Source organism: Sinocyclocheilus rhinocerous, unplaced genomic scaffold (genome assembly GCF_001515625.1).
Source record: "Sinocyclocheilus rhinocerous isolate Xijiao unplaced genomic scaffold, SAMN03320098_v1.1 scaffold2187, whole genome shotgun sequence".
Classification (NCBI taxonomy): domain Eukaryota; kingdom Metazoa; phylum Chordata; class Actinopteri; order Cypriniformes; family Cyprinidae; genus Sinocyclocheilus; species Sinocyclocheilus rhinocerous.
Genome location: NW_015641598.1, coordinates 206,113 through 218,751, shown reverse-complemented (window position 1 = coordinate 218,751; position 12,639 = coordinate 206,113). Strand labels below are relative to the sequence as shown.

At 35.2% G+C, this 12,639-nt stretch overlaps 1 protein-coding gene across 1 annotated transcript in view; it reads left to right on the top strand.

Annotated features, from left to right (window-relative positions):
* The first annotated feature begins 506 nt into the window (after positions 1 to 506).
* LOC107755199 (tetratricopeptide repeat protein 21B-like) overlaps positions 507 to 12,639 on the top strand; it is a 27,489-nt gene continuing 15,356 nt past the window's right edge. Inside the window, exons 1-16 of the mRNA XM_016571917.1 lie at positions 507 to 622; positions 1,512 to 1,641; positions 1,751 to 1,861; positions 2,637 to 2,803; positions 3,388 to 3,510; positions 3,847 to 4,004; positions 5,003 to 5,087; positions 5,588 to 5,686; positions 5,909 to 6,101; positions 6,934 to 7,031; positions 8,360 to 8,560; positions 8,717 to 8,846; positions 9,765 to 9,922; positions 10,022 to 10,246; positions 11,202 to 11,440; positions 12,041 to 12,113. Coding sequence (XP_016427403.1) covers positions 590 to 622; positions 1,512 to 1,641; positions 1,751 to 1,861; positions 2,637 to 2,803; positions 3,388 to 3,510; positions 3,847 to 4,004; positions 5,003 to 5,087; positions 5,588 to 5,686; positions 5,909 to 6,101; positions 6,934 to 7,031; positions 8,360 to 8,560; positions 8,717 to 8,846; positions 9,765 to 9,922; positions 10,022 to 10,246; positions 11,202 to 11,440; positions 12,041 to 12,113 — 2,223 coding nt within the window. The 5' untranslated portion in view covers positions 507 to 589. The remainder of the gene's footprint in view (positions 623 to 1,511; positions 1,642 to 1,750; positions 1,862 to 2,636; positions 2,804 to 3,387; positions 3,511 to 3,846; positions 4,005 to 5,002; positions 5,088 to 5,587; positions 5,687 to 5,908; positions 6,102 to 6,933; positions 7,032 to 8,359; positions 8,561 to 8,716; positions 8,847 to 9,764; positions 9,923 to 10,021; positions 10,247 to 11,201; positions 11,441 to 12,040; positions 12,114 to 12,639) is intronic.

The following is a 12,639-nucleotide window of genomic DNA, read 5'->3' as shown; positions in this document are numbered from 1 at the left end:
CACACAATATAAATAAATAAATAAACAAATAAATAAATAAATAACCAATATAAAAAATAATAATAAAAAATAATATAACTGATATTCCAGGGGGCTCTAATGTATTATTACAAGCGAATAATTTTTTTTATATATTTATAAAGATTCTCAGCTGAAACAGTGCATTTTTTTTCTACATGAAAAACGTTGATTTGATTTGGTTCTTTTCATAAAATATTTTATTCATAAATTACATCTTTTGATGCCTAAACGTCATATGAATAATCGTATATATCTTCATAAATATATCTGTTATAAATATTTGTGTCTACACCATAGACTGTATAAAAAGGTCTACACTCGTATCTATGCTGCAAATAAAAATGAGAGTGTGGCCCCACCCTGTGGTAAATAAGTAGAATCGCGCCACTCTTTTACTGGCTCGTCACTTCCTGGTTTCCAAGCGGAAATAGCGGAGTTTGTTTGGTTACTATGACACTTCATCTTCTTATCAAAGATGGCGAGAACGGGATAGGAAGACTCTCGCCGTGCAGAATCGTCTGTTCTGTATATTTTCAGGGTTTTTTAGAGAGCTGCAGTGTGTGACATTATGGCGGGGGTTGATGATGAGGAGAGCGCGCTTGTAAGTCATGAAAAATGATCGCATAGCACTCATAATAATAGTGCAGCTCAGCACGAACATGTTTTATGGAAATACGTGTAGTTGTGAGATGTTTCATAAACATATGCATAAATAACAGGAAGAAAAACCTATCAATTGAATACCAGGTTGAAGCAATATTCTCAAAGAAACAGACATTTTGATTGGAAAGAGAAACCCTGTAAAGCCTGACATATGAAATAATAGTTGGAAAAAACTTTTTTTGTTTTTAATGGAACAGTTTATTGAACCTTTGGGCAAAATATTAAAGAAAAGAAAATGCGTGTGTGTTATGTTCTGTATCATATTTGATACATCAAGCTTTTATGGCTCATATAGTGAGAATATGGAGCCCATACTCACAATGATGATTGATATATGAATAAATAAACCTTCCTCAAAAGCCTGATGATCATATTTGATGCTCACATTTGAAAAAAAAAAAATTCTGAAAGATTATGTATGTATAATTAAGTAAACCTAAGTTCAGTCCAGTAGGTTTTCATCTTGAAACACTGCTAACAATATAAACGTTATTCTTGCGTAAACAGTAAAGATTTCACAGCAAGGCACATGAAGCACGAGCTGAAGGTGGAAGTTTGTACAATTATACTTTTACTTGCTAAAAAAAAAGTCTAAACTATCAATCAGACGACAGATACAACAGGTTTTCCAGCAAAGTTTTGACATGTTCATTTAGAGGCTGATTTAGAAATGTATGTATCAAATATGATTCAGTCCGTTTTGCAAGGTAAAGAAACGCCTGTAATATTTTTAGATAACTAATCAAGTTTCATTTAATAATATATGGTTTTCCAGTAAATTGGAATAATGAAAAAATGAACACTACTGAATTTACTGCCAATTTCAGGCGTTGATCTTATACTACTGCCAGGAAAAGTACTCCAGTCATGTTGTAGATGTTTCCAGTGAAGCTCAAGGGAAATTCAGTCATGATCCGATCTTCTCATTCCTCCACGCTTATGGGCTGCTCATGCAAGGTGAGGAAAACCCACCGTTTTCTATCTTTGTCTTCATTTGACGTCTTGAGAAATGGTCTAAAATAAATCCCTTGGCGTCTGTTTTTTCTTTGTTATTTTATTGTTGCAGATCAAGTGTTGGACGCCATTCAGGAGCTGGAGCAACTGAAGGAGAGAAGAGACGTTTCCCTCTGTGTGCTCATGGCTCTGGTTTATGCCCAGAAGAAAAGACCAAACCCTGGTAGATCTTTTGCATGTCTTGTTTAAAGGAGTAGTTCAATCAAAAATGAGAATTTGCTAGAAATGTATTCACCCCCAGGCCATCCAAGATGTAGATGAGTTTGGAGAAATGTAGCATTGCATCACTTGCTCACCAATGGATCTTCTGCAGTGAATGGGTGCCGTCAGAATGAGAGTCCAAACAGCTGATAAAAACATCACAATAATCCACAAGTAATCCACACTGCTCCAGTCCATCAGTTAATGTCTTGTGAAGCAAAAAGCCGAGTGTCTGTAAGAAACAAATCTATAATTAAGGCATTTTAACTTTAAACCGACGCTTCTGGCCAAAATACGAGTCCATAATAACGCTCATAAGTCCATCTCTTGTTGTCCTCTCGTATCAAAATCCACCAACATATTTGTTCAGAACTATTTTGGACTGTTTTCACTTGTAAACGGTGCTTGATCTGTGCAGATTTCTCTCCTGATTCAGACGAGACGACTTTTTCACTGGAGGAAGCAATATTATGGACAGAGGACTCTTATTTTGCCAAAAGCAATAGTTTGAAGTTAAACACATCTTATGATTTGTTTCTTATAAACACGCAGCTCTTTTCACATCACTAGACGTTAACTGATGGACTGGAGTGGTGTGGATTACTTGTGGATTATTGCGATGTCAGCATTAAATGTCTCTATAAAAATCCTTTGTGTTGCATGGAAAATGTATTAGCATACAGGTTTGGAATGATATGAGTGTGAATAAATAATGGCAAAACATGTCCTGCCTGTAGACCGTGATGTGATCCAGGAGCTGGATGGAAGGGTGAAGGAGGAGAGGAAGACGGCGAGTCCCAAAGCTCTGTATTACGCTGGCTTGCTGCTGTGGCTTCTGGGCTGCAATGACAAAGCCAGAGAGTATGTGGACAGAATGATCAAGATCTCCAGTGGCTCTAAAGAGGTGAACTTTTCTAATGCATCTACCCTTTAGATGTCTGCTGAGGTAGCTTTTCATGATGGGAAAAGGACTGATCAGCCTGCCTGTATCTTAATGATCAATAGCATAAGTCTGATAGCAGGGCAAATATTCTGCATTTTGCAAATTATGCAGTAAGATGCATTTTGGCTGAAATTTGGCCTGTTCATTCATGGTGGCCATAAAACACTAAACTGTGAATGTTTCAGTTAATAAAAAAATGTATTTGAACATCGAGGTATAGTATGACTCCTTTAAATGTAGTGATTTTCAGGGCTGTTATAGTTAAATAAAACTAAAACCGTAAACCCTTTTTTTATTATTTAGTTAACTTAGTTTACTGTGCTAAAATAACAAAAAAAACAATAAATAAATAAAACTGAAATAAAAAAAATAAAAAAAATAACAACATAATTGCTAAAAACTTAATACAAATCAAATGAAAAAAGTAAATATATAATCTAATTCAAAATATTAATAAAAATTATAAAAATAAAATAACACTGATGATTACCAGATTTTCCACATATTTTGCTGTTTATTTAATATTGGGATTATTGTTTTTTTAGGGAATTGTACTGAAAGGCTGGATTGATCTGCGATCTAATAAGGATGCTTATGCAAAGAAGTCTGGGAAATACTTTGACGAGGCTCTGAAGGAGAAAAGCGACATTTTTGCTTTGATGGGGAAGGTAACTTTATTTCTGATCACCATTTAATAATTTAGCAAACAGAAATGTCCTGATTGATTGTTCACTTATAAGATGTGTGCACATTTTCAAAGGTTTACTTCTTAAAGGTGATGTAATTGTTTAAATGTAATGATCCTTTTTAAAATACCATCTAGAATCAACTGAAAATAAGGGATTCAGAGGCTGATAAACTTTGAAGTGAAAGTTCATGTCTAGGTTACATTTCACCCCAAAAATATAAGAAACCTGAGAAATTATATTATATTACATTATTATATTTTTTTGCTATTGCAAAAAGATTTGTTTTGTAATGCTCTGATTGTGTCTTTCTGTCAGGTACATTATTATGAATTTCGTCAGAATTATTCTGGTGCTTTAGAGACCATTAACCAGGTGATTGTGAGTTACCCGTCCTTTCTACCTGCCCTGGTCAAGAAGATGAACCTGCTGTTGACTCTACAGGACTGGGAACAAACTATAAATGCAGCTCAGAGGTAAAACCTTTATTTAACGGTTTGAGTAATATTAATTGTTCTGGTTTTTAAATACACTCTAAAAGCTCTCAAACACTTTCACAAGTGAGCTGCATTGATGTGCAAATGGAAATTAGTTCTGTCATGACAACTCTCGGAGGGATTAGCATGAGCTGGGGAAGGTGGAGGGTTTCTGAAGTGCGCTGCCAACTGCTACGGCAAACAAAAGCCAGGTATTTGAATATTAAGCAGTAAGCTCATTGGCTACCGATACAGGAGAGAACCAATCAGCTGCCATGTTACAATGATGTCACCAGGTCAGATTGAGCTAGACCTATCGGACTGCGCCATCTAGAGTTTCATGCCAGAACTCTGTATATGTGATTCCACGGATTTGTACAGAAAGACTGGATCATTGTTTCTCTTTCCCTGTTGGATGAGGGCTAGTGAGCGACAGAATGAAGAGGGCTTTTTAGACTGATCACTAAGAGCTGTACGAACTCCCCGACGAGACCTCAAAGAGTCCAGCTCTCTCAGGTGGAGCAGGATTGTGGTTTTTCAAGCTTCTTTTTGTACAGTATTTTCTCTAAAAGAGTGATGTTTGTCAATCAGAGGGACCATAATTTCAATTAAACATTCATTATAGCCAAAAAGTAAAATGCTTTAAAAATTCAAATAATCAAGACATGTTTCCCAAACTGTTTTCATCTAAATATACATAAGGAAGCATAATATTTAATCATTTTCATTTATATGCATGAATATAACAATAAATAGTAATGCACAACAATATTTACCTACATATGTTTTTATAAAAACATGATCATAAAATGCAGGGTCTGCATTTACATTTAGCAGATGCTTTTATCTAAAGCGAGTTAAAAATGTGATGATGCAAACAAACTGTCGAATTGAATTTCTTTTATGCAAAGACATAAATGCATGTCTCAGAACATCTGTTTTACACATCAACGGACTTTGGATTTAATTTCCTGATTCTTTCATCTTCTCAACTTCAGGCTTCTCCAGCGAGATAAAAATAACCTGGAGGCTCTGAGGATGCTGGCGCTGCACTCTCTCTGCAGGGAAGGAGATGTTGGAGAGGTGTGACATTCCAAACATATGTGTGTTTACTCCGATTAAATGCTAGAAATGTCATTTATTATGGGGTCAGATAGTCTGTGAATTGCAAATGAAAGCGATGTCACGAGATTACTGCATTTAATTACACTTCAACCTGGCATAAATCCTTCAAGAAATGAAGAAATGCAATATCATACAAGTCATTGGTAATAATAAGAAATGTTTCTTGAGCAGCAAATCAGCTTATAATGATTTCTGAAGGATCATGTGACACTGAGGACTGGAGTAATGATGCTGAAAATTCAGCTTTGACATCACAGGAATAAATTTTTTTTTTACAACATTACTGTTTTTACTGTAGTTTTGATCAAATAAATGCAGCCTTGGTGAGCCTAAAGAGACATTCAAAAGCATTAAAAAATCTTAATGATCCCAAACTTTTGAATGGTAGTGTTTATATAGTTTTTCCTCTCTCTTTCTTTTTTTTTTAAGATTCACATTAATTTTCTTTCTTTTTTCAGTGTGTAAATCAACTATCAAATCTGATCGGTAATCTGGACATTCAGGAACCGAACAATCCTGAGCTCTTCTACGGGATGTCTTTAGCATTCACTCGAGTGGTAATACTCATCCATGCACACACAACTTAAAATTCATTTGAACCTGAAGATTACAATCCTGCAAATCACAAACCAGCTGGATTTGCCACATGCTGTTATATATAAACGTGATATGTTCACAAGTGAAACCATACTGAGCAGGAAAGAACGCGTTTTGATAAGCTGCTGTTTCATAAAAGAAACAATGCTGCAGAGAGATGTGAATATTTGATCACTCTGCAGTGTGGAAGAGCGGAGAAGGTCCTTCAGCACACTCACAGGATGGTGGAGCGGGCGTTTGCACAGGCCTCGAGTGACTCTGAACTGGCCACAGAGATGGGCTACCAGCTGGTTCTGCTGGGCAGAGTGAAGGAGGCCATGAAATGGTACAAGACAGCAATGACTCTCGATGAGAGCAGCGTCTCCGCTTTGATAGGTGAGAGCAGTTTGAAAGCCATAAAGAAAAGAGTGCTTATCAAATGAATTATGATGGATGAGTCACATTTAAAGCCTTTGTAAAATGTCAGTAAATGCACAAATGTGACCACATATTCTATATTAATGTGTAAAGTGGCAATTGTAAACAGCCTACAGTTACACTAATTAACTATATATGGGAAAAATTTTTTAAGTTTGTTATCATCAGTATCTGTACCTATATATTGAATATGAATAGTTGGAATATTATCTTTTATAACATTTAATAAAAGCAGTGCCACTCAATGTCATGCATTCGCATTGTGCCTCATAACATCTTTTGCACGTGCATGGAATTGATGTGAGGGATTCAAATCAAACTATCTTTTAAAAGAAAACGTTTTGCAACATGAAAGTTCATCAGAAGACTGTCTAGGATCAGTGTTGTGATTGTTCACTAAAAATATTAAACTATTAAAAATCGTTTTGGGTAATTAAAAATCTCAAATAAAATATAAATATCACATAAAAATCTTAAACATTTAAAACAAACTGAATGAAATGAATAAGTGGAAGTACTTAAAATTTCTAAAACTAAAGATGAAATAAAAATCAATTAAAGCTAAATAACATTTTTTTTAAATAATAATAAAAATGACAAAAGTACATAACAAAATAACTAAAACAAACTGAAAATTTAAAAATAAAAGCTAATTTAAAATATCAAAAAGTACTATAATGTCTAGCATGGCTGGAGTATTTTTTTTTAAATGTTTAAAATGCATGAATAGAAAGAGCATTAAATCAGTGTTTTTTGGGTTTGTTGTTTGTGTATTGTTGTGTTTGTGCAGGTATCATCAGGTGTCAGCTCATGGAGGGGCACATAGAGGATGCAGAACAGCAGCTGGAGTTTCTAACAGAGATCCAGCAGTCCATTGGCAAATCAGGGGTGAGGGAAGATTTGCATAACTCCGCCCAAATGTTCACGCAAAGAAAGAAGGTGTAACTTTGATTCTCGCTGTAGTATTGTTGCTGCCGCCGCCATGTCGTGGAGATGCTGTGTGTTTCGTTGAGAAAACGAAAATACTTTGTTTGGTCTTCCAAAAGAGGAAACAATTAGAAATCAGTGGTTAAGTTGTATTTACAACACTGTTCCAGAACAGTTCAAACCAAATATTTGTGTGTGTGCAACGCATTTAACGGAGGACTCTTTCCTGAACCTACAATGCCGGCTGTTCTGACTCACAACCTGTAAGTATGTTTTCATATTTAAAGAATTTGCCACTGATGATCCAAACGTGAGTTTTGAGCAGTGTAGAGTAGCGCTTGTTGTTTGTCGTTTCTCCGATCACAAATGCAGACAAATGGTTTTATGTTTACGTGTCGTGATGCAACGTGTAAAAAGACAATATAAGTCATTATTATCCGGAATTATGTCCCCACTGGATGCAACAAATGCCTCTTTTATAATGAATTTGAATGTTTTTGTCTCGTCTCTCCGGCCGTACAGGGCATCACAGTATGGTAAGGGGCGTAACATTTCCGTCACACGCTTGAGGTATTCAGCCAATCACAACGCACTGGATAGCTGGCCAATCAGAGCACACCTCGCTTTTCAGAACGATGAGCTTTGTAAAAATAGACGCGTTTCAGAAAGGCGGGGCATAGAGGAGAAACAATAATGTACAGTATGTGGAAAATAATGTGTTTTTTTTTTACTTTAAACCGCATAAACACATTGCATTACACCAAATACACAAAATAATGTTCTTTTTAGCAACATCATATGACCCCTTTAAATTACTTACTATGATACTTTAAAAAAAACGTGTGAGCTTTGAACGATGTTACACAGAGACTCTTTCCAGAATATTTCCACAGAATTAAATAAAAGATAAACGTTTTCAAAACGTTTTGATTCATATTCAACAGCAACCTGGTTTATTAATACACTTATGCTGTGTTTACACATTGAGTCATCCACAGTGCGTAACAGGGCCTGTTTACACAAACCGAGACTCTCGTCTGGGTGTTTAGCACACACTTAAACAAACACGCACATCTGCTTTGCAAAAAGCAGCTGCCACGTTGTATTTGTAGAGGAACAGAAATATAAACAAAACCCTTCAAAAATCCTGTTTTTTTTTATTTTATTTTGAGCTTTGCCTGAGGAATGCATTAGTGAACAGATTAATTAGTACATGACCTAGTATTAAAGCACACGATAAACAGAATCATATTTAAGGTTTGCTTAACCTGTGTGTTTGCGTGTGTTAGGAGCTGTTGTATCTGCGGGCGCTGTTGGCTGTGAAAAAGCATCGGCCCCCAGACGAGGCGACCAATCTGTTAAACGACACGGTGGACACGCACTTTTCCGCCCTGCAGGGTTTGCCTCTCAGCGTCGAGTACTTTGAGAAGCTCAACCCCGACTTCCTGCTTGAGATTGCCAAGGAATACCTGGCGCTGTCTCCTGCTAAGGTCTTCCCTCCCATGCGCTGCCTTGCAAACAATCAGAACACACTGTATGCTGCCTAACAACATCCTAACAACTGTCTTTTGTCTAGCCTTGATTCTGAGTCTGTCTTGATGAACATTGCTCGTGTAGTTTATTGGCTGATGTTGTTCTCGCTGCAGGCTCCAGCTCCTGGTCAGCCTCCTGCGCCTCAGCTGCAGCACTGTGCATCTGTGCTGGACACGGTGGTCAAAGTAGTGCCTGGACTGATGCAGGCCGTATTTCTAACGGCCAAAGTCCGATTTCAGTCAGGTGTGTGCATGTCTGAGTGATATTTTCTGAAAAGTTTGATTTTATTGGTATCTTTTTATTTATTTTACTTGAGAATCAAACGTCATAACATTGTTGGATTGATCTAATTGGGTGAATCTTTCAAACTTCTCACTTACAGGCGGTGTTATTTTAGTATCATACTATTATAGGTTTTTTATTCATATTTTGAATTAGTTTAGATTTTTTTATTTTCTGTTTTCATTTTAATTTTAGATAAAGTTTTAGTGTCATTTTTATAGTTATTGTCTTTTCTAATGTCTATATAGTTTTTATTTCAGTTTTAGTTGTTTTAGTACTAAATGAAAATGAGAAATTTTATTTTATTTCAGTTAACGTTTATTTCAAGTAACAGAATTTTTTAATACTTTAGTTTACGTTTTAGTTAACTACTGTATAATAAGGTAATATTTCACCCCAAAATCAAAGGGAAAACAAATAAGAAAATATATTTTACAAAATGTAAATTAACCGTTCTTTGCACTGTGGCATTATTATTTCATGACAAATAAGCAAACGTCCCCAAAAGTCTCATTATCATAAAGCCAAAAAAAAAAAAGATCATTACTGTAATGTGAAAAAAATCATTTATTGTTTAAATTGCAAAATATTTTTATACAACATTTGTTGTACTGTCTTAAATGTTCATTTAAATTAAAAATATATATTTTACAGTAATGAGAATTTTGGGAAATAAAAATATTGTAAAAAAAATTATAATCAATAAAATAAGTAATTTTGTCATGCAAATAATAATGTTACAATGCAAAAAAAATTGTCTTAAAAATAAGCTCAATTACGTTTCTTTATGCAAAAAGTTTTTTCTTATTTTTCCTTTTATTTTTTAGCCAATTCACCCAATTAGTCAAGTTTGTGCTCTCTTCATATGTTGTCCTACAGGAGATATCGAGGCGGCCCAGAGCAGCCTGCAGCATTGTTTGGATCAGAACCCGGCCCATGCTGATGCCCATCTCCTCATGGCTCAGATCCATCTCATGCAGGGCAACTTCAAGCTCTCCTCCCAATCTCTGGAACTCTGCCTCAGCCACAACTTTGAGGTGACACAACTTCACTGCCAGCCATACTGAACTGCAGAAGGAAACCAGTTGAAATTTATTGATTTGATGGGACTGAATATGTGGTTTATTTGTGCTCAGATCCGCGAGCATCCTCTGTATCACCTGATAAAAGCTCAGGCTCAAAGGAAGTTGGGGCAGCTTCAGGAGGCCATTCAGACGCTGCAGATGGCCATGAGTCTGTGTGCTGTGAAGAGAACGGGCTCCTCAACCAAAAGACAGAGTAAGAGAGTTGAGCTCAGCTCGGCCGACTGCGTATCTGTGTTCCTGGAGCTAGCTGAAGCTCTGTGGCTCAATGGAGAACAGGTTAGTGGTTAAGTTTTTCAAACATTTCTTCATTTCCTTAAAGTAATAGTTCTCCCAAAAATAAAAATTTGCTGAAAATGTACTGAACCTCAGGCCATCCAAGATGTAGATGAATTTGTTTCTTCATCAGAACAGATTTGGAGAAATGTAGCATTACATCTCTTGCTCACCAATAGATCATTTGCAGTGAATGGGTGCCGTCAGAATGAGAGTCCAAACAGCTGATAAAAACATCACAATAATCCACAAGTAATCCACACCACTCCAGTCTATCAGTTAATGTTGTGTGAAGCCAAAAGCTGTTTGTTTGTAAGAAACAAGTCCATTATACAGGCATTTTAACTTTGAACTGTCACTTCTGGCCAAAATACGAGTCCATAATCAATAACGCTTCCTCTAGTGAAAAAGTAAATCTCTTGTTGTTCTCTCACATAAAAATCCACCCACATATTTAGAACTGTTTAGGTTGTAAATAACCAAAGTAAATGTTTGTCTGTGCATATTTTTCCTGATTCAGATGAGGCGAATTTTTCCCTGGAGAAAGCAATATTATGGCTAGAGGACTCATATATTAACAGGAAACAATGGTTTGAATGTAAAAAACGTCTTGATGGATTTGTTTCTTCAAACACACAGCTTTTCGCTTCTTAACTGATGGGCTGGAGTGGTGTGGATTACTTGTGGATTATTGTGATGTTTTTATCAGCTGATTGGACTCTCATTCTGACGGCACCCATTCACTGCAGAGGATCCATTGCTGAGTAAGTGTAAAATTTTAGCAAATTTTCATTTTTAGGAGAACTATGCCTTCAATAAATCTGCACTTTTTAATAATAATGTTTGGTTTATTCATGTTGTTGTAGTCTGTTGTCTGTAGTCTTATGTATTGTTGTAAAATTAACATTATTTTGCTAGTGCTTTGTTTTTGGGGATAAAAGTTTTTCTTGACTTCCAGCACGAGGCAGCTAAAGTGATGCAGGATGCCATAAATGAGTTTACGGGCACTCCAGAGGAGCTTCGAGTCACTATTGCCAATGCAGACCTCGCGCTCATGTGCGGAGGTACAGAGCTGGCACTGAGCATGCTCAGAAACATCACACCAGAGCAGCCCTACTACATACAGGCCAAAGAAAAAATGGCAGAAATCTACCTGAACCACAGGAAAGAGAAACGGCTTTATGTGAGCTGCTATAGGTAATGCATTTTCATTTGTCAAACTTGCTCCTCATATTTACTACATGTATTATAACTTATAGAATATGGTTTTCACAGTATATGGGTGAATATCGTAAATTCATGTCCAGGTCATATTTCACCGTAAAATCAAAAGAACGAAAACAATATATTTGATATTAAACTTAAATACATAAAATTAAATACTTAAATACGTAAATAAATACATAATTATTGTATAATAATAATACGTAATTACTATATTACATATTTTTTGCATTTATTGTATTACAGTAAATTAATTACTATAATACAGTGATTTTAAATCTGCATATTTATTTATTTATTTAATTAATTTGGGAGAAAATGTGCTTAATTGTCACCATGCAAAATATCTTAATGGTCTTAAATATAGGCATATTTTCTTTTTATATATTTATTATTTTATTTTTTATTTTTCAATATCATTACATTGTAAAAAAAAACTTTTTTTTTCTTTTCTTTTTGTTCTAAAGTATGTTACTTAAGAGAGCAGAATGGAATGCTGAACCTGTACTTTAATAAACAATCATCAAACACTCGTGTTCATGCAGAACATTAAAGTATCTGTGTTCTCATCAGGGATTTGGTGGACAAATTGCCGAGCCCTCATACCTTCCTGTTACTCGGCGATGCCTACATGAACATTCAGGAGGTGGGAGAGATTCTTGTTGTTTATTCTTATGTTTACATTTGTGTTTGAATGTCGCAGTTAGCAAAGATCCTTGTTTAGAACCTCAAACATGTATTTCTTTTTTATAAGATGTCTGCCTCTATCCCCATGCAAATATTTATTACACAGTGTAAACAGTGAATCCTTATCTGACTGGAAATGTAATTTAAATTCCGGAACCCTTTTTTTAAAGGGTTCCATTAAGGTTTTTTACATTTTTATCATTACAATTTATTATTGCAAAATTAATTTCTACTTTGATTCTCATTGTTCTCACTGGTGATTTTTTTCATCATTTAAATCAGCAATTTAAAGGCAATACAACAAATTATATATATAATAATGGTGTAAAATCTTCTATAAAAAAATTTTTTTGCGTAACAATTTTATTTATTTATTTAGTTGCATTATGGTAATGCGATCTAGAAGGAAAAATGTGTTCAATTCTGAAAATATTTAAGCCAATTATATATATATATATATATATATATATATATGTGTGTGTGTG